Source organism: Perognathus longimembris, chromosome 16 (assembly GCF_023159225.1).
Source record: "Perognathus longimembris pacificus isolate PPM17 chromosome 16, ASM2315922v1, whole genome shotgun sequence".
In the NCBI taxonomy this organism is placed as follows: domain Eukaryota; kingdom Metazoa; phylum Chordata; class Mammalia; order Rodentia; family Heteromyidae; genus Perognathus; species Perognathus longimembris.
In genome coordinates, this window is record NC_063176.1 from 44,616,785 (window position 1) to 44,641,307 (window position 24,523).

Genomic DNA, 24,523 nt, shown 5'->3' on the forward strand with positions numbered 1-24,523 from the left:
AGAGAGAGAGAGAGAGAGAGAGAGAGAGAGAAAGAAAGAGAGAGAGAGAGAGAAAGAGAGAGAGAGAGAGAGAGAGAGAATGATCCCCTTGCCAGAGTCCTGAGTCTTCCTTCTAATCTCGGAAGTCTAGTTGAAAACTTGTTCAAAATCTTTTAACAGGGAAAAGCTGCTGTGAGGAAAATCCTACCATGAGTATGGAACTCTGGCCTTGAGATTGTAATCACAGGAAGTGTAGCACTCAGTTCCCAGAGCAACCAGAATTCTTTCTCTTTCCATCCTGCCTGCCCTTTTTATTACAATGGGTTCTCTGAGGCCTGGAATACAAATCCAAAATACGATTCCACAGCATCCTACGTGTTATTTTTAAAACAGTTCCTGGAGATCCTGGGGCTATGTAGCACAAAGCACAGGAAGTGACAAGAACAGCAGTTGTCGGGACCCAAGTCTGGTCCTGTGTACACAGGACACTATATATTTGGGAATGCCTCTCATCCCCCCCACCCCTGCCCCAGTCCAGGCTGTCCTCCTCTCCTGGGTCTTGCTCATACTTTCTTCGTCATTCATTTAGTTCTATACCACACTCATCTCTCTCCTCAGCTGCTACCTCCAGGACATGGAGAACTTCTCGAGGTCAGAAACAATGTCTATACCACTGCCACTGTCATAGTGCTCATTTTTCAGTGCTCACTGTGACAGACACCGTTTTGTGCTCTATGGGCATTATAAGACAATCGTGCCATGCTAGTCCAATGAGGCAGCTGCCCTTCTAGTTCGCAGGGGCTGTTTTAGTGGCTCGCTCATATCCCTTGCATAGCTCTGGCAAAGCCTATCTTAATGTGAAAGCTTCCCCCCACTCAAAGCTATTTGGAAGAAATATTAAGCAATCTTATTTCCCCTATCAGTGCAAAATAATTTAATCATGCCTAAGAAAAAAGAATGTCTCTAAATGGAATGGCAAACCTTGCCAATGGCATGTCAAAGTGATAGCCTGAGGAGGCAGGGAGATGAATGGCAGACATTGGAGGGTTTCAAATGGCCTTTACCAGGCCATGGATTTTGGGCGAGTCCCCTTCACTCTCTAAGCCGCAGTTGTAACATATGGAAAGTGAGGGCAATAATTCCTTTTTTATTTTTATTTTTTGTAGTGTGGGGAGAACTAAGGAGGATATAGGTACAATATCTAGTGTGGCATATACCTTGAGGTAAGTTTTTCAGTAAGGCCTGGTTATTGTTGATCTGAGTCATGGTTAATACTCAGCTTTTAGTAGTATATCTAATACAATTGAGAGTTTGGCCTGAATTTATGTCAAAGTAGTTTTTAATTCTCTAAAACGAATTCATCGTTGTTCCCTAAAACAAATAATTATTTCTCCTGTTGTAAATGTGGAGTGCTAAGTACTAGAACATGAACTTGCTATACAAGAGCTAAAGAGCTAGAGTTGTAGTCTATAGTTAAGGTATCTCATGTTTTGAGAAAGATTCAGAGGACGGTTGTCCACACAGACTCCTGTTCTAGTCCTGGGATGGTAACAAAAAGCTGTAGCTCCAGGCAGCAGGGAGCCTCAGCAGTTCTGCAAATGGAAATGTCTCCTGGCTGTCAAAAGGCAAACCATGGAGTGGCCTGGGAATGCCTACCATAAAGATTTCTGCAGTACTTGAGATTTCCTTTGGGTAGTTTGAGCAACAATTCATCAGCCCAGGCTCTGGCAGTAACCTAGAGAAGCAGAATGATGAAGAGGGCAAGGACAGCCTAAGACCTGAAGCTGGGCTCTTGCCAAGGGCTTTGGGCAGTCACGAGACAGCGCTGAGCCTGGGGATAAGAGGCTTAGACAGCAATCTTTAATCTCTCTCTGCCTTCTCAATATTGGATTTGTAGAACACACAGGTGGTAGCAACGACCCGGCCTCCATGATTCTTCTACAGACAGCCCTACAGACAGCCTACTATCATCTTCCTGTTTCTGCCTCCCCACTCCAGTTTAATTTTGACATCGTATTGCTAGTCTATACACTTCTGTAAACTTCAGTTCAAAAAGCATTCCCACTTTCTTTCTCAGAGGTGTTAAGCTTTTCCTTTATAAAAAAAAGGGAGGATAGGATTGGCTAATATTTACTTAGGCTAACTTTATTTTAGAAGTACTCTTTTATCTTTGAATAAGACATTCCAATCCCTCCCCCCATCTTCCTGATCTACTTATTCAAAACATTTTCCAGGATATCTTTAATCTGAAATGAAACATTTTTTTCTTCATGTGTTTCAATAGGTGTTGTTCTAGTCATGAAAAATCCTGTCAGCCATCTGCGTGTAAAGTCAATCACTCCTCACCCCCTTAATTAAATCTTCAAGTTGGACACTGTGCAGTGAGATTCTTTATTTAAAATTCCAAGAGAAGACATAGCAGGCTTCATCGCTTCTTGTAACAATGCCAGTTTTCCATCATCTGACCCTCCATTGACATCAGTGGACTAGGACCTTTCTTCAAAGGAGAGTATATGTTTTTATAACCTAGATGCCCAAGATGACGACAGAGGATTATCTTCGGTCATTAAAGATGTTAGAACATTCTTTGTTACTGATGGAAAAAATAGCCCTATGGTTAGTTTGGATCTGTGTTTGAAGCTGACTTGAGCTGTCATTTGTGTTCATAAGGTATGGACTCCAGTTGGAGGCTTAGAAGAACCTTTGTGCTTTAGGACCAATGTTTAAAAGCAGATGAGTTCCATGGCTTCCACTTTCTATCATCCTACTGTTCAGCATAGTTGAAAGTGATGTCAAAATGATTGCCAGAAAAAATACAAATGCACACTAAGAATGACTCTGCCTCTGTTTTGGGAGGGAGCTGTATTTCTCTTCAAGGCAAGGTTACTGAGGCCATGGCTTCAGGATATGCTGTATTTTTTTTCTTCTACAATCGTTTGGCTGTTTTATGAGATAAACACCTCACTGTTGTTTTTACTCCACATTCTTTTCTTCCAGAAGATGAATAAATAAATGTTCAGTTACAAGGAACACTGGCAGAGCTTCAGGATGCCAACGTCAAAAGCAATTTAGCTTGACAATAAAGCTTTTGGGTTAAGCTAGCCCTTCCCCACCCCCACATAGAATATATAATGTACAATGTTAAAGACAGATGTAAAACTGTTCGCACAATTAAGGGTAGATCTCCGACTTTGATGTGCGGCTGCTGACAATTCCCCAGCCTCTCCATATCCTTTCCGGCTCCCCCACAGCTGGACAAGCTGATAAGAAAGCCCAGGGGCACCTCCTTTGACCCTCGTGTGAAATTCACACCATTCAAGGCAGGTCACCCCAGCCCCACCTTGTAGCCACCATTAGAACCCCAAGCCAGTCTTCCTTCCTCTGTTCTTTCTTGGGCAGCTTTTGAGTCCTGCTTTGATTTTCCCCAGAAGGTCTCATTAAATGAGTAAGGACCATTCCTCTCTCTTCTGTATGCGTACTTGTTAATATCAGTTGTAACATGTGAATCAACATTTGGGGGTGGGGGGGTTCTATCCTGCCTCCGTAGGGGGATGAGAGGGGAATGGTATGGTCTCACTAAAAACATTTGCACGTGTTAATAACTGTTACATACATGAGCAGGGAAAAGAGGGAGCTACTAAAACAGCTACTGTGGCTTTTTGAGTAGAGAATATAGGTTTTTCCTTCATGTGTTTCTATATTTTCTAACATTTCTGTTAAATATGTATGTGTACATATACTATATAGCATATGTGTATGTGTAAAAAATCTATGTGTGCAATACAGTAAAAATGTTCTGCATTAGGAGATAAAGATTGTATCCTCAGAAATACCACAATGAAACCTGTCAGTGAATATACACTAGTGAACTTCATTTTTAAAGAGAGATAAGGAAAATGCTCAAATCATTTGGTCTTGTTAAAATGTAATCCTAAAATGAGAGGAGAGGGGAGCTGGTGGCTTACACCTGTAATTCTAGCTACTCAGGGGGCTCAGAGCTGAGAATCACAATTCAAAGCAAGCCAGAGCAGGAAAGTCTGTGAGACCCTTATCTCTAATTAAGCACCAAAAAAAGCCAGAAGTGGAGTTGTGGCTCAAGTAGCAGAGCATGATTAGCCTTAAGCAAAAGAAGCTCAGGGACAGTGGCCAGGACCCAAGTTCAAGCCCTAGGACCAGTACAAAAATAACAACAAAAAACAATGATAAAACTTCATGTATCACATGATCTGTCTTTCTCTTAAAAAAAAAAGAAAAAAAGAAAAAAAGCCAAGGAAGACTGAACACATAGAGTTTCCCCTTTTAAGACCGTTTTAATCTAATCTTTGAAACTATTTGGATGCAAGTCAGCTTTGGAAAACATATTTCTGTTTTGTTTTTTTAAAAAGGCTTTGTCCTCAGGGATACAAGGCTACACTGAACTCGTTCAGATGTAGAACTATTTACAAATGTTAATTAAAAACGTATTACCAGCAGCATCCTGTATGGGAACACGGCCATCCCCTGTCTTGCAGAGTTTTACTCTAGTGATGGCAAGTTGTGTTCTACAGATACTCATCTAGGGGGACAGCCTCTCAGCGTTGAGAACTAAGGGTACCTGACCTCACAATGAACGCGATCAAGAGGGAATATTCAGAATTTGGCCACCAGTCCACTTTGCGACCTGGACTCCTCTTGTCTCGGGGGTCCCCAATTTGGCCTAATGTAACAGAGCTGAGAGAACTGAGCCAAGGAGGGTGTTTCACTAGAACTGAGGCCCGCAAAGACCTCCACTCTGGGGCTTTCTAAGCAGTTGGTTCAAAGCATGTATCCCAGAGGCCTTAAGAGTTCATCTAATTGACTGTGTGCTTCAGTGACCTGCACAAGCCGGTTGTCCCCTTCCACTCACCGAGACTTCCCTTCAGAGTTGCTCTGCTTCCTTCCTTGTCCCTTATTGGGGTTAATTAGCTACCCCTCAAATGAGGTTTCACTAGCCTAATGACTTACTTATGAGCCTGGAAATGTCTTCTCTTCCTTTTGCCTCAAAAGCTTATATTTAATTAGTATTCCTAAGGGAAGGGCATCATTAGACTGACTGGAGGCCGGAGAGCTCTCCCAAGAGGCTGCACAGATGGCATTGTGGGTACCGGATCATTTGCTAGCTGGGATAGACTTGGGGTCTTGGCGAGGTTGTTCAATCACCCCCTCTGGGAAATGAAGCTTTTCTTCAGCTGCCCTCTAGGGAACACTGCGGATTAATTATACCTAATGCTCTCAAATCTGCTCAGCCTCTGGGTTACATGAACCCTTTGAGGTCCCAAAGTGGCTTTCCCTGCATGGTTTGAAACAGAGAGGAAATTAAAGAGAGTTGAAGAATGGGAAGGACCAAGGAGGCACTGCAGAGGTCAACAGGTTATGTCTGATGGCCAGTTTTAGCAAGGCATCTTACCACACATGAAGAAATACTGTCTGCCAAACATTAGTGAACTTATACATGAAAAATGTGAGTGACCCCAAAGCACAAGCCATGATGTGAAGAACCCCTTCACAATGGATGTCCTAAGATCTCAGTTTCCCTTCCTTCCTGTGGCTTTCTTTTCTGGCAAATCTACAGAAAGCAGATTCATCTGTTCTGCCCTAGAAGACAACGTTAGGCCCTGTGGAATTCTGGGTAAGTGCTGCACCGTCTGGGACATGCCCAGTTATGTCTACCCAGAGGGCAGGCTGTGCCCAGCCTCTGTTTCTCTGGCAAGCTTTCCCACTTGGCCATGCAGGCTACAGCCTTACCACACCGGGTAAGTCCCTCCCAGTCTGCTGACAGCCGTTGTTTGGGTCTTGCCAGAGGGGAAAACACAAAATTATAAGTTAGAGTAAGAAGAGCGCATGTTAAGTCCTGCCACCCAGCAGCTGTTTGAGCAAATCTTGCATGTCATTCGTAGAGAGCCAGGGTGAAAAACAAATCAAGCTCTGTCATGGGGCGCCTCTCCAGCATGCAGCTCCACTTCGTCCCCCTGGCTTTCCTTCTGCAATGGGGTGGCCAGGATGCTGTAGTTTTGACTTAATCCAGAATTCAAACCAGCACCCAGAGACCAAGCAAGTGCCCTAGTTATTGCTGGCAGCCTGCACAAAGCCAAGCAGGGGGAAGTAAGAGCAGGGAAGTGCAGGCCAGGAAAAGAGATGGATAGATGGCAACAGCATGTGCACTGAGAGAAGGATGTCTGTCAGAGTCCCGGCCATGGGGCTGCAGGCAGCAGCTGACTGTGGCTGGCCTGCCCAGTCCCCAACTCCACCCATCTGCCCACCCAAGGAGGTAGCTTTGCCCAGCCCAGCCCAGCCCAGCCTAGCGGACAGGCTAGGACCTCGCCTACCAGAGGCTTGTCTTGATTTGGTTACTATTTGTATTGACTGACATTATTGAAGGAAGCTCCAGAGGGTTCCATTTTATTCCAGAAACTCCTTAAAGCAGCAGCATTTGCCATCTGGGAACTTGTCTGAAATGCAGAACCCCATCTTAGGTCTACTGAATCAGCACCTGCAATTTGAGAAGCTCTCTATGCTTCCTAAGAGTGTGACAGGCTAGGAGCAGGCCCTGCAACACGGGCTCCCTAGCGCGGCTGGACTTCACAATCACCCAGGGAGTTTTCAAATACCGTGGACAGAGGCTGGGGCCTGTTGTGTGATTCTGCTTTAACTGGCGTTGAAGCACAAGCATTCTGTGCTGGGCATCCAGATTTTTAAATGATTCCAATGGGTTCTACTATGCCTAGAGTATCTTCAACCTCTTTCTCCTTGCCGAGTGCTCCTCAAATTTAATGGGGTCAAAAATCGCCTGGCAGGGGCTGGGGATATGGCCTAGTGGCAAAGAGTGCTTGCCTCGTGTACATGAAGCCCTGGGGAATTGAAGCCAAGCACCACATATTTAGAAAATGGCCAGCAGTGGCACTGTGGCTCACGTGGCAGAGTGCTAGCCTTGAGCAAAAAGAAGCCAAGGGCTCAGGCCCTGAGTCCAAGCCCCAGGACTGGCAATAAAATAAAATAAAATAAAATAAAATAAAATAAAATAAAACGAATCACCTGACAATCTTGTAACCATTCAGCCTCATATGTAGTAACGCCTAGGACAACAGAAAAAACTTACTATTTCTAAGTGTTCCCAGTTATGCTGATATTGCAGCTCCAAGGATCAGACTCTGAGAAGCAAGACTAAGGCCATCTAAAGAGTAGCCATGTAAGGGAAAACCAATGGCCGAAAGATGGGGAAGCACCAATTGTGTTGTGCTCAGATCAGATGGCAGGAGTATGAGAAAAGGATGTCAGGATACACAGCTGAGCAGATAGATCTGGGTTCCAGTTCTTTCCCTACCAGTGGTGGAATCTTGACCAAACTCTATCATCTTTCTGGTTTTCTCATTGTGGAAACAGGGATAAGCTTGGGCGCGTGGTAACTGGGCGATCAGAGTCTGGAAGATGGCAATGTGCAGGCCAGCCTGTCCAGAGAGAGGCCTAAACAACTGAACAAAAGAAAGAAAATAGGGACTAGACAGACCACTATACCTACATAAGGTGACCAAGTGTCCTGTCAAAAATTTAAAACAAAACTCCAGAACAAATTCTAAAAAAACAACAACAACCCTACAATTTAAGAACACATTCTTTAAATTTAAAAGGATTTGTACTTACATGTTGAGAGAGCACACAGTGCCCCCTCTGAGTGTGTATACAAAAGAACAAATACCAAAGCATATTCCTGTTTATCCCAAAGCTTAAAGAAAAAGAAAACAAATCCTCAGGAAAAATCTAGACATATTAACAAGTAATATATAAGAAAATCAGACTAGTTGTAAGCAAGAAGAAAATAGAGAAGCAAATTTAAGATACTCAAGAAAAACAAATGTTAACCAAGGACTTTATATCCAACTAAAGTTATTTATTATTTTTTTTTTGCCAGTCCTGGGCCTTGGACTCAGGGCCTGAGCACTGTCCCTGGCTTCTTTTTGCTCAAGGCTAGCACTCTGCCACTTGAGCCACAGTGCCACTTCTGGCCGTTTTCTGTATATGTGGTGCTGGGGAATCGAACCCAGGGCCTCATGTATACAAGGCAAGCTCTCTCACCACTAGGCCATATCCTCAGCCCCCCAACTAAAGTTATTTTTAAGTAAAAAAATAAAAAGGCACAGGCCTGCTTTAATCAACAAGTCCTCTATAGGATTATAGTTTATCCTAGGAGCTTTCTTGGAGGAATACACTAGAAAATACGTTTCAACAAATACAGTCATGGGTTTCAATATACAGTGTGTGAAAAATGAACCATGCAACTAACTACAGGGCAGGGAGAGGAAGGGAGAAATGGAGGAAAGTAAGGGAAGTATTGTCCTTATTACTCGATTTATGGGATTGTAACTCCTTTGTACAACTCCTTAATAATAAACTCCTTAACAGTAAAAAATTACCCCTATTAAAAAGTTTCTGACAACTGCAATGATTAACAAGACATTGATACAGACTTGGTGATCAGCACCTATTATAGCTACTATTGAGTAAGAATTAAATGTACGAGTCTATGTCTACATTCTGGCAATGTGTTCTGACAATTAGGCTGCAGCTACACTATTAAAATGGGAGAGCAAATGACAATGACACTTGACAACATTTGTGTCGAGGTGAGAGTTCTAGTCTCTTGAGAATTGTTGGAGGAAGCAAATGAAAAATTATAGGCACCTGATGCCATCACTTCTTAGGGAATGGTGATTATTAATATGGAGAAAATAATATATAGGAACTTAAGCAAAAATACTGTCTATTTGAATTAGAGGTTACCTTTGAGCACCTGGAAAGACTTAGCTGCAATAACTAACCTGGCATCAATCAAAACTCTAACAACCAGATTGCCAGGCTTTGAAATGCTGTTTTACATTTAAAACAATCCAGGACCTTTTTGGTGGGTTCCGTAATTTTGGGTTTGGGAAAGATGAGCTTAGAACTTCTCAGCATAACAGGCAACAGCAAGTTTTCTGGAAGCAGCTGTCACTCAGAAGAGATGGGTAACTCGAACTTCAAAAGGATAAAAACTGCAAGAGATTAACAGCCCATAGCCTAAGTTCTTAAATGGATGCATTGATATGACATCTGTAAGAGCTGACCACCATTTACAATAAGGAACTAACTCGTTATCGTGATAACGAGTGATAATGATCGTGATAACGATAAAGGGAAAGAATCAAATTATCAGGGCTCTTCTATAGTATGCTATTTTACTCATATCAATCAAGTGTGTGCTACTTCCACAGAACACCCAAGGCTGAGGAATTTATAAAGAACAAATGCTTTAGTTCTCAGTTCTGGAGGCTGAGATGTTCATTAGCAAGGTGTTGGCATCCTGGGGGTCTTCTTGCTGCAACGTACCACATACCACGACGGGATGACGGAAGGGCAACAAGACACGCACTTCCAAGACTCCCTTATTTAAGGCCTTAAAGCCAGCCATGAGTTCCTCATCAAACAGCTCTGACTGGGTCGTGGGTGGGGGGGGGGGGGGCGGGGCATGCAGGGAATTCAGCACAGATGTGGGAAATTGTCTTAATTCCAAGGAACCCAAAGGTTCTTGCAGTGTTATGGACCAGGGGTCAAGAGGGAAGGAGATGGGATGGGGTATGAACAAGAAAGCATCTAGAACCAAGTTAAAGTGAAGAGGCTTCAGTCTCCCTTCCCCACGTAGATCAAGAGCCAGGACTAGGAAGGCCGCACCCAGTCTGTTCCTGCCATCAGCGACTGCAATGCACCGACTGGGTAGGGAGGGTAAGGGCCACTTCTTTCCTTGATGACCTGTCAGGTAAAAGGTTTCATAACTGCCTGTGGCTAGACTCCCCCTTAACCCCCCCCCCCAAAAAAAAAATCACAGGTAAGTTGTGGTCCAGAAGAGCCAATATGCAGAGATGCAGAAATCTAGACTAGCTGAAACAACAACAAAAAGTTGGAAGGCTGCAACCACTTGAGGTCCAGTGTTTAGGCACGAGATTGTCCCTAATGTTTCTGGCAGGTGTGTTATCTGTCAGTTGTGGCTTTGGACTGCAATCCTCAGAGCTCAGCCTCCGGAGTTGTCAAGATTATACATATAAAGCCACTGGCTCTCAGCCCGATCTGCTTCTGAAATACCCAGGGACTTTTCATGGCAGATCCGATGGTTTTTCTCTAAGAAAATTGATTGGAAACTTAAAAAAATAAAATAACTTTAAAAACCAATGTGAGATAATAATGCTGAAAAATATCCATAATGCCATTAAACGTGACCAATTTTTTCACAAGCCTCTTGCCCAGAAAGGGCACATTGATATGAGCTTTTACATAGTCTACCATCTGTGTCATTTTCAGTCAGTTTTGATCTATCAATTTGGTCCTCATGATTCAAATTTTCTTACTTTTTTTGCATGCCCAGTATTTTTTAAATTAAATACCAAGTATTGGGAATTTTATTCTTATGAAAAACCTTGAGCTTTATTCCAGAATGGGGTTCAATTGATTGGGAAACTTGTAATCCTTCTGATTTGATTTTGCAAGCGGGGACTAGAACAGCATTTAGTCTTGGATTAATATTCCCCACCAATAAAGTATTCTACCTAATGATGCATGAAATATGAGGTTTTCCACTCCGGCTGGGGAGAGCAGGGCCCATTCCTGGCCCTTGTGAGCACAAGCAGTCGTTTGCTCTAAGCCTTATGAGTGTTTTCAGTCTGGAGTAGTTCTTACATGTGTGTCTGAGAAGAGCTCTCAGCTGAATAGCTGAAGGGGATCATCTGAAGAACTTCCGTATTCTTTCTGTGCATCTCCCTCCTCTCTGGTATTCTTTCCTTCAGGCTCGTGGTGCTTTGCCTCATTGGCCTCCCAATACTGTATTACCAGCCCGAGCAGATAGCCAGGTTCTTCCTGGGTACCTCCTTCCTAGGTTGCATAATGGAAACTTTCCTCAGTTGGGATAGCTGCAAGGCTCTGCTTGCTTGATTAGCTCAGATCTTGAAAACTGTTCTCATTTTTATGTTAAAATAATTTTCGTTGTTATTAAAGTGCTGTACAATGGGGTTACCATTTTGTAAGTCAGATGTTTCTTTTTGTAGACAATGTCATCCCTTCCTTTGCTTTTCCTCAGTTTCCCCCTCTTATCCCTGCCCATGAGTTGCACAGGTCATTTTCCTCAGTGGAATTTGTTCATCGTTTCTCTCTCCCTTTCTGTGCCCTCTACTTGCCCCTCTACAAAAGAAAATATACAAAGCAAAAACAAACACCTCCACTACCCAGAATAGAAAAATGTGTTTCCATTTCCTGGAGTTTATTTCTGTACTTTTAAATAAATCTTCAGAGGAGTTACACCTTGGTGTTGTCCTCGAAGAGTAGCCTCCTTCAGCATGTATGTGAATGCCTAGAGTTCTGTATAGGTTATCCTATTTTAGATCTATCTTCCACATATGAGAGAAAATGTGTTGTCTCTCTGAGCTTGGCTTACCTCAATATTTCCCTGCAAGTGTCATAATCTTATTCTTTCTAATGGATGAGTAAAATTCCATTGTGTATATATAAACATTTGATTTATCCACTTATCTCTTGTAGGGTATCCGGGCTGTTTCTGTAACTTGGCTATTGTGAGTAATGAAGCAATGAACACTAATGAGCAGGATCTTTACAGTATCCTGACTGGTAATGTTCTGGGTAGATGTCCAGGAGTGGTATGACTGGATCATAAGGAAGTTCTATGTTTAAGGAAAACTTATTTTATATCTACTTTTCTTTTTTAAGTCAAAGTACAGGGCAAATCTGATTCTGGTTATTCCCCTGCCTTAGTCTGCTTGGGTTACTGTAACAAAATGTTATGGACTGGGCAGCTTAAATAACCGAGATTTACTTTTCATAGTCTGGAAGCTAAAGAATCCAAGATCAAGGTGACAGTGAGGTAGGATTTATCCTGCTTCCTGCTTCAGCAGTGGCACCGTTCTCACTGTGAACTTACCCTCTTCTTAGTGAATGTCTGGAGAGTGTTCAGTCTCTTCCTCTTCTAGAATATTCCTCCCATCACAGGACCTCCACTTTTATGACTTCTTCTAAACTCAATTACTTCTCTAATATTATAACTCTGGGTCCATCACATGACTGTCACGGTAATATATTCTTGTCCTCAGTATCCATCTTGATCAGATGTGGAAATCGGTGCATACTATGTGTAGAAGACTGAATGTACAAACTGTTACTCATTTATGTATATGTAATGCACAGGAACTCTGGGGCAGGCAATGTTAGGTTGTTCTCCTGCAGGAATCTTCAGTGTTTATATGGACTGTACATTTCCACAAGGAAAGCACAGTATAAAATAGTCCCCAAATGTACTGATCAGAAAACCTCGAAAATGACGAGGCACTTTTTTTTTTCTTTCAAATTTTTATTATCAAACTGATGCTGACGAGGCACTTCTGACGGGCTCTATTGTTCTGAACTTTTCCGCATGACTCTATTTCTATTAAATATATACCCCTTAAGGATAATGATAGTTTTCTTTCTTCTTGTTTGTGTCTAGTATTAAATGTTTTGAATATTTTTATTATGTTTAAGTAGTTATACAAGGAAGCTGCCATGCACCGAGGCAGCTTATGAATATAGTGCATCCTGACCCGTGTCACCTCTTTCAACATTCTTACCCACCCCTTCCAACCAATCTCTTCCCACACTTAGCTTAAATTTAGGCTAAATGTATTTATTTATTTGCCTCTCAACAGAGTAGTTTATGTGTACAATGCATCTTGCTCTGTGTCGTCGCTCCCACATTTTCACCTCCCTTTTGCCCACCAAGTGGCTGGTAGTCCCTTAGAAGTGAAGAGGTCCGAAGGTAATGCTGGGATTTGCCTCCATGTAGTGGTTGAGTATTTATATAGGCCACGACAATCGAGAACATCCAGATGGGTGTTGTTCCCTTTCTCCAGCTGAGGCCTCTGACCACAACTGAGGGCTACAGGGCTGATTTGACCTTGAATGCAGGAGAACAGAGTTCCTTGTTCCTGGTGGTAGTGTGCTTTTACACCATTTCTGCACCTGACTTCTAGCCTGGCATTATCCAGATCTCTGACAAAGGTGGGGGGGGGGCACTTTTAGGATGTGTCCCTAATGAACGGACCTCAGCCCCAAGTCTTTCTTTTTTCCAGACACATACTCAATTCTTTCCATTTTCTTCAGGCTTTCACTCATGAAAAATGCACTCCTCCTTTGTCCCCCTACACAAGGGGATGAGACACCAACACATAAAATATGTACTCTCATTCCACTCTCGGCCTTATTTCTTCCCTCCCTTTTCCTCTGCCTCCACAAGCCAGTCGATCACCCAAGTATTTGGTGAAATAGTTTGTATGTGATGAATGCAAAATTAAGTTGCATGTTAGGAGATAATTTGTGCTATTTCAAGAAAGTTTGGCAGTGGCTCCATTAGAAAGGAATGCAATACTCTTGTTACCACGAGCAAGTAGATATAATGAATATGCCGAAGCCAAAAGAAGGGGAGAGAATCTAATTCACGGGGTGGGGAAAAAGCGGGTGAGCAGTGGCCCAACTAGTGTAGTGCAGTGCAAGTGCAGACACCATCACGGCCCTTGCTGTCTAAAGCAGCAGTGGGTTTAATTAGAGCCTATGAGGCTTCCTAAGGGAGTGTTTATTACTCAGGAAGATGATCTGAAAAATGACCTGGACCACAGCAGAGAGTTTATTGCACAATCACTTCTGACAGAAGAGTACTGGCCCTAGACACATCAGTGATCCCACCCCTAGAAGATTCCTGGTTCCCCAGACATCAACCTCCTGAATGTTTATCCTTTAATTGGATCTATTTCCTCACATCCCTCCAGCCCCCCAGGAAACCATTCCTCTCTGCCACTTGGAATTTCCAATTCCAAAGGTGAGATCAATCAACTATTCTCAACCTCTTCTCCCAAAGCTACTGTCCACCTGCTCATATAACTAAACGCAGGCTGTATCCTGCGGACAGCCTCTCGGTAGTCTTTTCTCTCGATAGATGTTTTCTCTCTTATCCAAAGCGCCAGTTCTCCTTAATGTCAGTTGTAGAGGGCCATTTCCCCTTCCCTCTTTTTGTTTCCCCCTCTTTATTATTTGTGCCAGTTCTGGGACTTGATCTCAGGGCCCAGGTACTGTCCCTGAGCTTTTTTGCTCAAGGTAGCACTCTAATACTTGAGCTACAGCTCCACTTCTGGATTTTTTTCTTTTGGTAGTTAATTGCAGGTAAGAGTCCCGTAGACTTTCTTACTAGGAGTAGCTTCAAACCACAATCCTCAAATCTCAGTTTCCTCAGTAGCAAGGGTTACAGGCATGAGCTACGCCCCCTTTTCTCTTCCAAACCATTTTGGTTCTATGAAAACTAACACTATCTGGTTAAGCACTTGGTCCCTCCATGAAATCACTCAATAACCCTGGTCTTTCCTCCCCATTCTCATGAAAGCTAGCATGTAACTCAGTTTTCTGCTTTATCCTTACTCCTATGACCTCAAAGTATATGTTGATGATTCTGCTTGTCCCACAGGCTCATGGTGTTTTGGTTTTTCCTTTTTTTTTTTCCCAGTACGATGCCTCATTCCTTCAAAGGTGTGTTCAACTCACTCATCTACTGTGTGTGTGTGTGTGGTTCTGGGGCTTGAACTCAGGACCTGAGAGCTGTCCCAGAGCTTGTTTTGCTCAAGGCTGACATTCTACCACTTGGGCCACAGCTCCACTTGTTGCTTTCTCATGGACTTTCCTTCCCCTGGCTAGCTTGGAACCTCAATCCTCCTATCTCAGCCTCCTGAGTAGCTGGGCTGACAGGTGTGAGCCACCAGTGCCCAGCACTATCCATCTATCTTTATCCATGTCCATCAGCCATCCTACCTTTCTCCTCTAATCTATGTTCCATTATTCACCAAATCAGTTTCTTCTCTGAAACGTCCTTGTCCTGTTCAGTGAGATGTGGAGTCCAATAAATAGCACCCTTCCGATTCCTTGCATTCTGTAATACGTGAGAAAATTAAAATCTATTGCACATCATAAAGTAATTCCAGGGAATGTGACTTCATTTTATAGAAAGACTGGCTTTTTAAAACTAAACCAAGCAAAAAAACCCTAAAAATCTAAGCCTCAGGTTTATGTCCAGGACAGCAATTACCAACTATAGCCATATCCTCTTGGAGATGAAGACTTTGTAAAGCCAGGGAATAGAAAAGCAGCAGGGGACGGACATTCACTTTGGGTAGATGGATCCCAGGAAAATGTGAAAGAGAAGGTTGGCTTTTCACGCTCATTCCATCATCCCAACCCATCAGCACCACGATCCATTCTTCTGCAGGGAGGAGGGCCAGGAGCCTTGTGCCAGTGAGATTAGGCAACGTGATGACTCTCCTGACCTCGTTTTTCAGCCACTGGATTTGGACAACTCTGTCTTCCTGTCAGCACCAAAATAGTGGAAGACAGTCTTCACAATACTTTTACATACCTTATCTCAATGGATCACAGAAAAAAAAATCACACAGAAACGAATTACCTGTTTTAGAAAAGGAATGAAAGCCACATGAACTTGTCCTTGTCACATGCGATATCTAGTATGCTAAATCAATCTATCTCGGAGGAGATGGATTCCTTCCTTCTTGTTACTGAAACAATTTTCCTACACATCTTAGCTTAGGACACAGTTTTATCTTACTGCTCCGGAGATAAGAAGTCCTAAAATCAAAGGTCTGGCAGAGCTGAGTCCCTTCGGATGCTCCTAGAAGAGCATTTCCTTGCCTCTTCCAGAGTTTAGAGGCTGTCTGAAAATTTAAACTTCATCTTTCCCAACCTTTTCAAAGTCAGCATCATAGTGCCTTCAACGCTCTCACACAGCCTTTTTCAGTTATAAGGACTCTCAGCAGTTATTATGTTGGCCCATTGGAAAACCCAGGCCACCTCACCTCCAAATTCTTAGTAACATCAGCAATGGTCATTTTTGCTATGTAATGTCCAGTAGCATATACTCACACACTTGGGGAATTCGAGCATCTAAACATTAGAACATCTTAGGGAGGATTATTATTCTATCACAGGGAGGATGGTACCATAACTTCCAGAAAAAAGGTGCTAGAATTCTAGTTACCTGAGTAGTACTAAAAAGGTACAAATACACATATGCATTGAAGCTTAGCTTAGTACCTTGCTCAGATTAAGCATTTAATACCTGAATAACTATATGAACACCATATACCTAAGAGTAAAGAACAGGTGACGAATACAAAAACAATTTTCTAATTAATACAACAAAGGTGTTGATCATGCCTGCAGCCAACTGCTTAAAAGAATGATTTTCAGAGATCTTCAGATGGTCAGATCTTTATGATGGTCAGAAATATCAAATTTCCTTCACTGGGCGCTAGATCTCTGAATGCCTCACTTCTACTTTATACCTAAGTTGGCGAAACTATTACACTGATATAGCCTGAAAATTATTTGTTATATTCTTAAAAAAAAAAGCACAGTACATTTAAAATGAGGTGAGCCACAACACTTCTGTATTCTACTGCAAGTTCTACAGAGTAAGAAAAAAGAAAAGAAATAAAAGGCATACAGATTCGAAAGAAAGGAAAATTGTTTTTATTTATGGTATGCTATATATGTAGGAAATCCTACAAAAAAGATAGTAGTATTTTAGTAAGGTCTCAGGATATAAAGCAAGTTAAAAAGATCAACTGAAGCTCTATATCTTAATAACAAATCACTTGGAATTGAAAATTTAAATACCATTAACAATAGCATCAACAATGTGAAATCATTAGGAATAATCTTAACAAAATATATGAAAGAACTACAGCATACTAATCTACTACATTAAAAACTTCAAAATATTTCTGAGTGAAAATTTAAAAGACCTAAATGGAGAGCTATAGCATGTTAATGGATCTGGAAGACTCAACCTTGTTATGACATCAGTTTTCCCCAAGCTGATTTGTAGAACCAATGCCCTTGATAAAGATCCCAGCAGTCCTTTTTATCTTTTGATGCACAGTGAAAAGCTAACTCTAAAAGTTATTTGGAAATGCACAGAAGGTAGTCAAATAATTCTGAACTAACCAGCCTAAGAGAGAATCCATAATACACAGCTTTAAGACATATTTTAAAGCTACAGAAATTAGAGCAGTGTGGTATTACAAGAGGAAAGACAAATTCACAGAACCAAGTAGAAAATCTAGGAACCAGCATATATACATACGTTAATCAATTTACATGTTAACCAAAGGTGCTGACCCTCCTATGCAAATGGGGACTTCTTGTGCAAAATCACAAAGCTCAGCTCTTAGCTTGTTACACACACACACACACACACACACACACACACACACCCCTAAAAAAAAAACAACTAAACAACAAAATGGATCTTGGGTTAGGGACACTGCTTAAGTGGTAAGAGTGCCAGCCTACCAAATGTGAGACCCTGAGTTCAAACACTAGTACCGCCAAAAAATTTGGTGTGCAAAGTAAAATCCAGAAGAGCCAAACATAGTTCGCCTCTTAGATTACTTCACCACCCGTGCCAGGATGTATGTATGTATGTATGTATGTATGTATATATGCAAACACAAACATATCTTCGTAATCTTGGGCTACGTAAAGATTTCATAGACAGGACACAAAAATACTGTTCCTCTTTAAAAGATACATAAGAAAATTCAGGAGAAAAAATTCAAATTACTAGTGTATTTAGAATATATTATTTCAGCTTAATAATGATTGATTAAAAATACTCAAAAGCATTGAATATGTTTTAAGAATACATTATGGATAGTATATAAGCATGAAGACTAGCAACATCTGTAATTAGGAAATCCACATGTACGCTATTGGCATTATGAATGGGATACTACCAAGTGTTGGTAAGGATCTGGGGCAACTGGAACTCTTCTATATTCCTGGCGGGAAGGAAAAATAGTAGAACCACTGCAGAAAAGAACTGGGAAGCTTTCTTGAAAGTTAAAACACATACCTACATACCAAGTGAGTGATGACCCTCAGAGAAAAGAACACATCTGTCCATATGAAGATTCGTGTTCAGCAGTGACAAGGAACACACTACAGGCCACACAATATGGGCGAGTCTCAAAACATCATGCTAAGTAAAACAAGGCAGGTACAAGAGAGTCCACATAGTGAAATTCTAGAAAAGAGAAATCGAATCTTTAGGCTGGAAGCAGATGTGTGTGTGGAATGCATGCATGAGTGAGGATTGAAGGGAACTGTCCGCCAACAGAAATAGTCTAGTATCTTGATTGCAATGGTGGTGGTAACATGGTTATGCACGTTTGTCAGACCCTGTACATTTTTCTTTACATAAAACATATCTATCATTTTATTGTGTATCAAGTATACCATAATAAAGTAGACTTAGGAACAAAACTGAATGAAGCACCTACATGTCTTTTTTTCTAACAATAAACTTCTCCTTTGGACATCTACAGAGAAATTCTCACCTCAACTGGACAGGATGAACTTCTCAACTCAACTATGAGATGCAGGAAAAGTAAACTACTACTCAACAGGGAGTTCCTTCACCACAAAATGAATGAGTTTGACTGGATGGCACCGTTCATTTATTCTATACGCACTTATGAAACCCATTATGGGCTAGACAGTACACTAGCTTCTAAAGATGTAAAGCTGTGATGAATCTATTTTGTCCTTCAGGAGCCACAGACTAGCAGTCCAGAAAATCCAGTGAACACAGGACTGCGATAAAGCACATGTGTATTTAGAGGAAGAGCAGGATTCCTAAGAGGTGCACTCTTCCCTTGAGCCAAGTTTTAAGGAAGAAGTTAAGAGTTCAGTAAGGAGATGAGAGGAAGCATTCTGAGCAGAGGTGACTATACAGGCTGAGGACCAAAAGCAAAAGCTACCTCTGGGTGAGGTACTCAGGGTAACCTACAGGTGCAGAACACGGAATGTCCCTTATAAAGTATAGCTGTATCTTGGTTAAAAGAAGTTTTTAAGAAATGCTACTGTGGTTTGAACAGTTGTAGACCTGAACTCTCTACCAAACGATATCCACAGTAGAGTGAACTAAGAAGAAAATAATTGCTGTTAGAATCTTTTCTCTTGTAAAGATTTTTTGGCTATTGTCTGAATGGTCCAGGGAAAGCCTGGTGGTGTGTGATCTGAAGATCAAAAGGGACAAAGAGCAGTATTCACTCCCTCTATCCACAGAAGATGGAACTTTGGAAGTACAGGGATTTGAACTCAGGGCTTCATGCTCAGTAGATGATTGGTCTACCACTAAGTCACACTTCCAGTTCTTCATTCACAGATTGCAGAAATTCCGCATCCTGCATCTTTTCTATCTTAGCCTTATTTTCCTGGAAGAAGTAAAGCAGAGTCTGTGATTGAGTTCCTTTGGCTCACACAGGCTGCAGGCCTCTACAGATGCCCCACAATTCCTGTGGTCAAAGAGGGACAGTGGACCAGCCCTGAGACTAGGGGTAGGGACCAGCCTCACCTGAAAAGGCACTCCAAAGAAACACTAGAGCAAGATAAGCACTAAGTACTCAGGAGGAGTAGGGATTTTGTGGATGAAAAGAGCATTGCCAAGACAAAGAGGAGAGATACATGTGGACAAATTTCCTCTTACATCTTCCATACCTAACCTGAGTCAATGAAAACCCCCTTAAGAATAAAGTGAACCGCGCATAGCTTGTGACAGCCACTGCTCAATCTTCTGAGCACCAAATTGGAGCATGAGGTTTTATCAGGACAAAGTGATGGAAATAATCCTAATTCTTCAGCTCTAGGGTGTCTTCACCACAGAGCACAGAAATTTGAGTGGAATCTTGAAGCGTGGAGAGACAGGTGAGCAGCCATGACTGGCCGAGGAGCAGCCGGCAAGCTGGGGCGGCTGGAATACGGGACGTTGGACCAGGGAGGGGTGGGGGAACATGGAAGCAGAAAGACCAAGCTGTGAAGAATTAGTCCTATGCGACAGAGTCCAGAGGCACAGGACACACCAGCGACTGGCACCCAGAGAACTATAGCAATCTACTCCGTGACAAGGAAGAAGTGAATGGGGAATGAAGCTATGCGTTCATGTATAAGGCTGAGGACAGGGTGATGCTCTCCATGTTCCCTGTGAAATAAGGGAACACAAGGGTGCAGCTAAGTCAATGCTGGGAACCGAAATTATCCAGAACACTGTACTGTCAAATGCAAAGAGCAGCACGTGGCAGAGCACTGTGACAGCACAAATCACACAGTTACGCACAAAGTTGGGGTTGGGAACTGAGATTTACAACTACTGCCTCGAGCCACCCGTGTTGAATGAAAGGATCTGCTAAGTATGCTTCACTCGTTTAAAAAATAGACAAATGATCTAGGGAAATGACAAAAGTGCTAATGAAGCTGGACCTATTTTGAGCTTCAAATGGTTCATAGAAATGACTAGCACCTTAACTGACTAATATTATCTTCTATTTGCAAAGCTTGATCCTTTGAACTATTTAGGAACTGACAGCTAAGGCCAGAACCCCATCTTCTTAGTAAGTTTAACTATCATGAAAAAGTAGCCAAAACAGTCTCTAGAAACCCCCACACACGTCCTCATATTTTTGCCCCTCTCCTGGGATGAGGGCGGGAGGAGACAGCAGCCTCACTGTGTGCTCGTCCTCTATGTGTACACATAATGGCAAAGCATGGGATGACCAATTCATCACCTTCAAAAGCAGTGAAACAGGGTTTACAAAGAACCAATCACAGCTAATTAAGTCAAGCACCTGAACAAGAGTATTTAATATAAAATTTCAAGTTAATAACCTTCACTACAGCTGAAGTCTTGTGCTAAATTTCATATAATTTCTAACGTGTGCTGTCAAAATGAAAGATTCATAGGCTGAGTATGGTGGGACACGCCCATAACCCCACCTATGTGGGAGAGGGAATACAAATCACTGCTTTAAGCCAGCCAAGGCAAAAAGGTGAGACCCTATCTCAAGAAACAAACCAGATGTGGAGGTACATGTAATCCCAGTTGCTCTGGAGGCCAGCTGTGGGCAAAAATGATATTGTATCTGAAAAATAAGCTAAAGCAAAAAAGGGCTGGAGGCAAGTATAAGGCCCTAAGTTCAAATCCCAGCTCCACAAAACAAACCAAAAAGCTTCATGAAATCCATCTGGATGGAACTCTGCAAACTTCTAGGTAACCCATATCAGAAGTAATCAGCATCTTGAATTTGATTCTAAAATGAAAAGATAGTAGGTTTAGGATTTTTTCACATGCTAGCATTCCAAATTACTGAAATGTAGGTCTTTAGAAAGTTCTATAAAATAAGAACACTTACAATAAAGGCCAAAAGAAGACTGGAGGCCTTCCATAATGTGTTCAGTTCTAGAACAAATGTTTTTGCCTAAACCTCAATCCTGTGAAACCAAACTCAGCAGATGGGTGGGTTTGGGGTCTTCATTCCCTACACACACACACACACACACACACACACACACACACACACACACACACACACCCCTCTCTCCCTTCCCGGGGTGTCCTTCTATTCTTCCAAGGTAACAGAATCTGGCCACAGATCTCAGCTGACCTCAGGCTTCTAAGCAAGAGACTGAGAATTGCAAAGAGCTCTACAGACTTCTCTGACTTTCTGAGTGTGAAGACTAAGCTATCAGCGGGTGGATTTTGTTTGACATTCTCCAGTAGAAATGCTCGAGGAGAAATAAAATGGTGAGGGAATCTAGAAAATCCCCAGGGAGTGACAAGTTTCTGAAAACCTCGTATTTCAATTTCTACTAAAGACATTATCTTGTTCAAGTCTTCTCACTGCTTATCCCATGACTGGCTCTGAGTGAGGAACCATTTGTGAGATGAAAACAATATGCCATGTAGGGTAAAGCTACAGATAACATAAAAGAACTGTCCCAGAAGTTCCATTACCTCTTGAAGTTTATTACAGTGTCTTCAGTGCTTATTGCGTATCTTGTTACATGCCTTTTACAAGTCAGAATTGTATATACAGTGTGCTCGATTTAGCAGAAGTTATATGTATTGCTTCTCTCTTGACAATCAGTGGCATGCACTGCAATTTTTGGTGTGCAGAATTATTGTTTCAGAAAGTGAAAAATTACTTGGCTTTAACTGAGGTGGGAACATGATCTTTATTGGCTTATATGCAAAATTTAGTTTTGGTTTTATGCAGAGTTTGCATAGTTCATGATTAGTTTCTAATGAAAAACTAGCTGGGTTGTCAGTGACTGCGAAGATCAGGTGACAGTAGCAAACAGAAAAATTTGAAGCAGAGGCATAACTTTTAATGTAGAAAGGTCAGCAAGAACTGCCTGAAATAAAAACATAAAAAGAATGATTAATACCCAACGCAGTCTGATAAAGCATAAAGGAGTACCATAGCAATGGCATTTGGGTACCGGCACACTCTTAAATTCTACAGATTCCTATGAAATCTCTGTACCCAAGCTAGAGCTTTCCTTCTCTTTCCTGAAGCTCTGAAGGTTCATAAGCGCTCAAAAAGCTAAAATGTGCAGTGGAAAATAACCTGTGCCTTAGCCTTGAGCCTTCTTCAAATATACAAGTAGCATGAGTTTATAAGAGGTCTAACATTTCAACTTGCTTCTATAAATAATCATACACTATGATTCCTAGAGCCGTTATCTTAGTGTAGGGAGTATCTGACGGCAGGAAATCATTTGAGTGAGAACTAATGTCGGTCCAGTCACAAGGTACATAAACATCCTCTTCCCTTTAAACAAAGCACGGAGGCAGCTATTTTGAGGGTGAAATGTACATTTCTTTAAGAGAACAAGTAGATAAATATGGTAAGCACTGTTTAATCGAACCATATTCCAGATATAAGTTATGTCACTGAAAAGCAACCAGTATTATGTAATTAACTCGTAGTTTAAAACAACCCCCTAAGGCCTATGGGTCATCCAAACATAGCTTCTTTAAGCACTTCATAGAACGCTTCTCTGTTCTGTGAGTTTGACAAATGAAGAAAAATAAGGATGTGTAACACAAACCCCAAGAGTTCCTATTAAAATGACCAGGTATCTAGTTTCCCATAATGACTACAGTGGCGTCCTACAATAATCCTGTTTATGACCCACTCATAAGAAGGGTTGTTTCAAGCGATTTGGGAAATGTGAGTCCTGCATATGACAGAGCTGACAATTTACAGGTTTTCCCCAAGTTGAAGAAATCAGCTACCAGTCCTGTGTGCGCTTCTGCATGGGACGGCGACATGCCCGGGCCTGGCTGTGTCGCAGGAACTTTTCTGTCCCGTGGAGTGAAACTTATCCTCACCTCAGCTGCAGCCAGTGATGTCACCTCCATCAGGTTCACTGCTCGGAAAGCAAACACGGCAGCTGCCAGGACTGGAAAAGAATGCACACCGTGTCAACGGCTGGCCTCCCCGCCACCCGCCAGCCACCGGGAAGGCTCAGCGCAGAGCCCTGCACAGCTGCCACAACGGTGATGCGTGGAAACGGCCAGGCAAGGCGCCTGCCTGACAGCCACCCACACGGAGCCCCGCAGGGCTGGCGAAGGGAGAGCCAGCGCTTGGAAAAGTATCATCTTCATGACTGTAGTTATAAACTGATTTGTGGAATTGAAACTTCTTTTATACCTAAAGATAATATTAAAAACATTATAATAAGAACCCCTACGGAACAAAAACTTTCAGTTTTGTCAGTGGCTAGAGAAAGAAAAAAAAAGGCAGACACAGTCATCCCAACACACAATACGCAGAAACGCATGCTCTACCATTAGCCCAGGCGGCAGAGTGTGTGAATCAGGAGCCACACAGAGACCCTGGTCAGCATGGTGACCCTGGCTGGAGGGGAGGGGGCGTGGCCTGAGGTGACACCGCCCCGCCCCCCTGCCTCCTCAGCCATCCTCAGGGTTGGTAGTGCACTCTCCATGCAGCAAAGCATGGGAAACTAACGGTAGTAAATACTCAACTTATTTGGAAGGTCTTTTTTCCCCTAGAGATACTGCATAGGTAGTAAAAACATAATTTTTTTTTTCTGTGAGGCTAATAGAAGTTCATTTCCACACAAGTGCAGAGTTTAGAAATATTACTGATCCACTACACTAACAGAAACTGAGGCTCAGGTAGCACTTTCAGAGCCACATAGGTAAAAAATGGCAGAACCGTGGCCGAAAGCCTGTCTGTCACCTGGCCACCACGCAGTGCAGCACCACTTCCGGGGCAGTGGTGGGCAGGAAGGGCTCGTCTGGACACGGACAGCCACGTGCTATTAGGGAGGACGTGGGTGCTGCCCCTTGAGCCTCTGCAGAGATGGCATGAGGGCGAGGCGCAGTGGTCCTGGCCCGACAGGCGGGGAGCTGGTGGGGTTCAGGAGTGAAAGCCAGGAGCCAGACTTCTGAACCTTCCCAACGGGCAAAGTTCAGTCAATGCCTGGGAAGCCCGGGCACTCCTGTAGGGGACAAAAGATTTAGCACAGTTTGTCAAAAAGCCTCAGAACCTGGAAGAAGAATCTGGAGCAAAAAAGGGGGGAGAAAGTGGAGGTG

At 42.5% G+C, this 24,523-nt stretch overlaps 1 protein-coding gene across 4 annotated transcripts in view; it reads right to left on the reverse strand.

Moving 5' to 3' along the window:
- Positions 1–24,523, reverse strand: part of Tbc1d19 (TBC1 domain family member 19) — a 125,320-nt gene that overhangs the window by 16,296 nt on the left and 84,501 nt on the right. For 3 of the 4 annotated variants that reach the window (XM_048363835.1, XM_048363833.1, XM_048363836.1), the window contains 2 exons: positions 23,294–23,364; positions 22,113–22,311 (listed from right to left, as the gene is read on the reverse strand). In XM_048363835.1, coding sequence (XP_048219792.1) covers positions 22,237–22,311; positions 23,294–23,364 — 146 coding nt within the window. In that variant the 3' untranslated portion in view covers positions 22,113–22,236. Of the gene's footprint in view, positions 1–22,112; positions 22,312–23,293; positions 23,365–24,523 lie in introns of those variants that run through there. The other variant, XM_048363834.1, reaches the window with a different exon arrangement.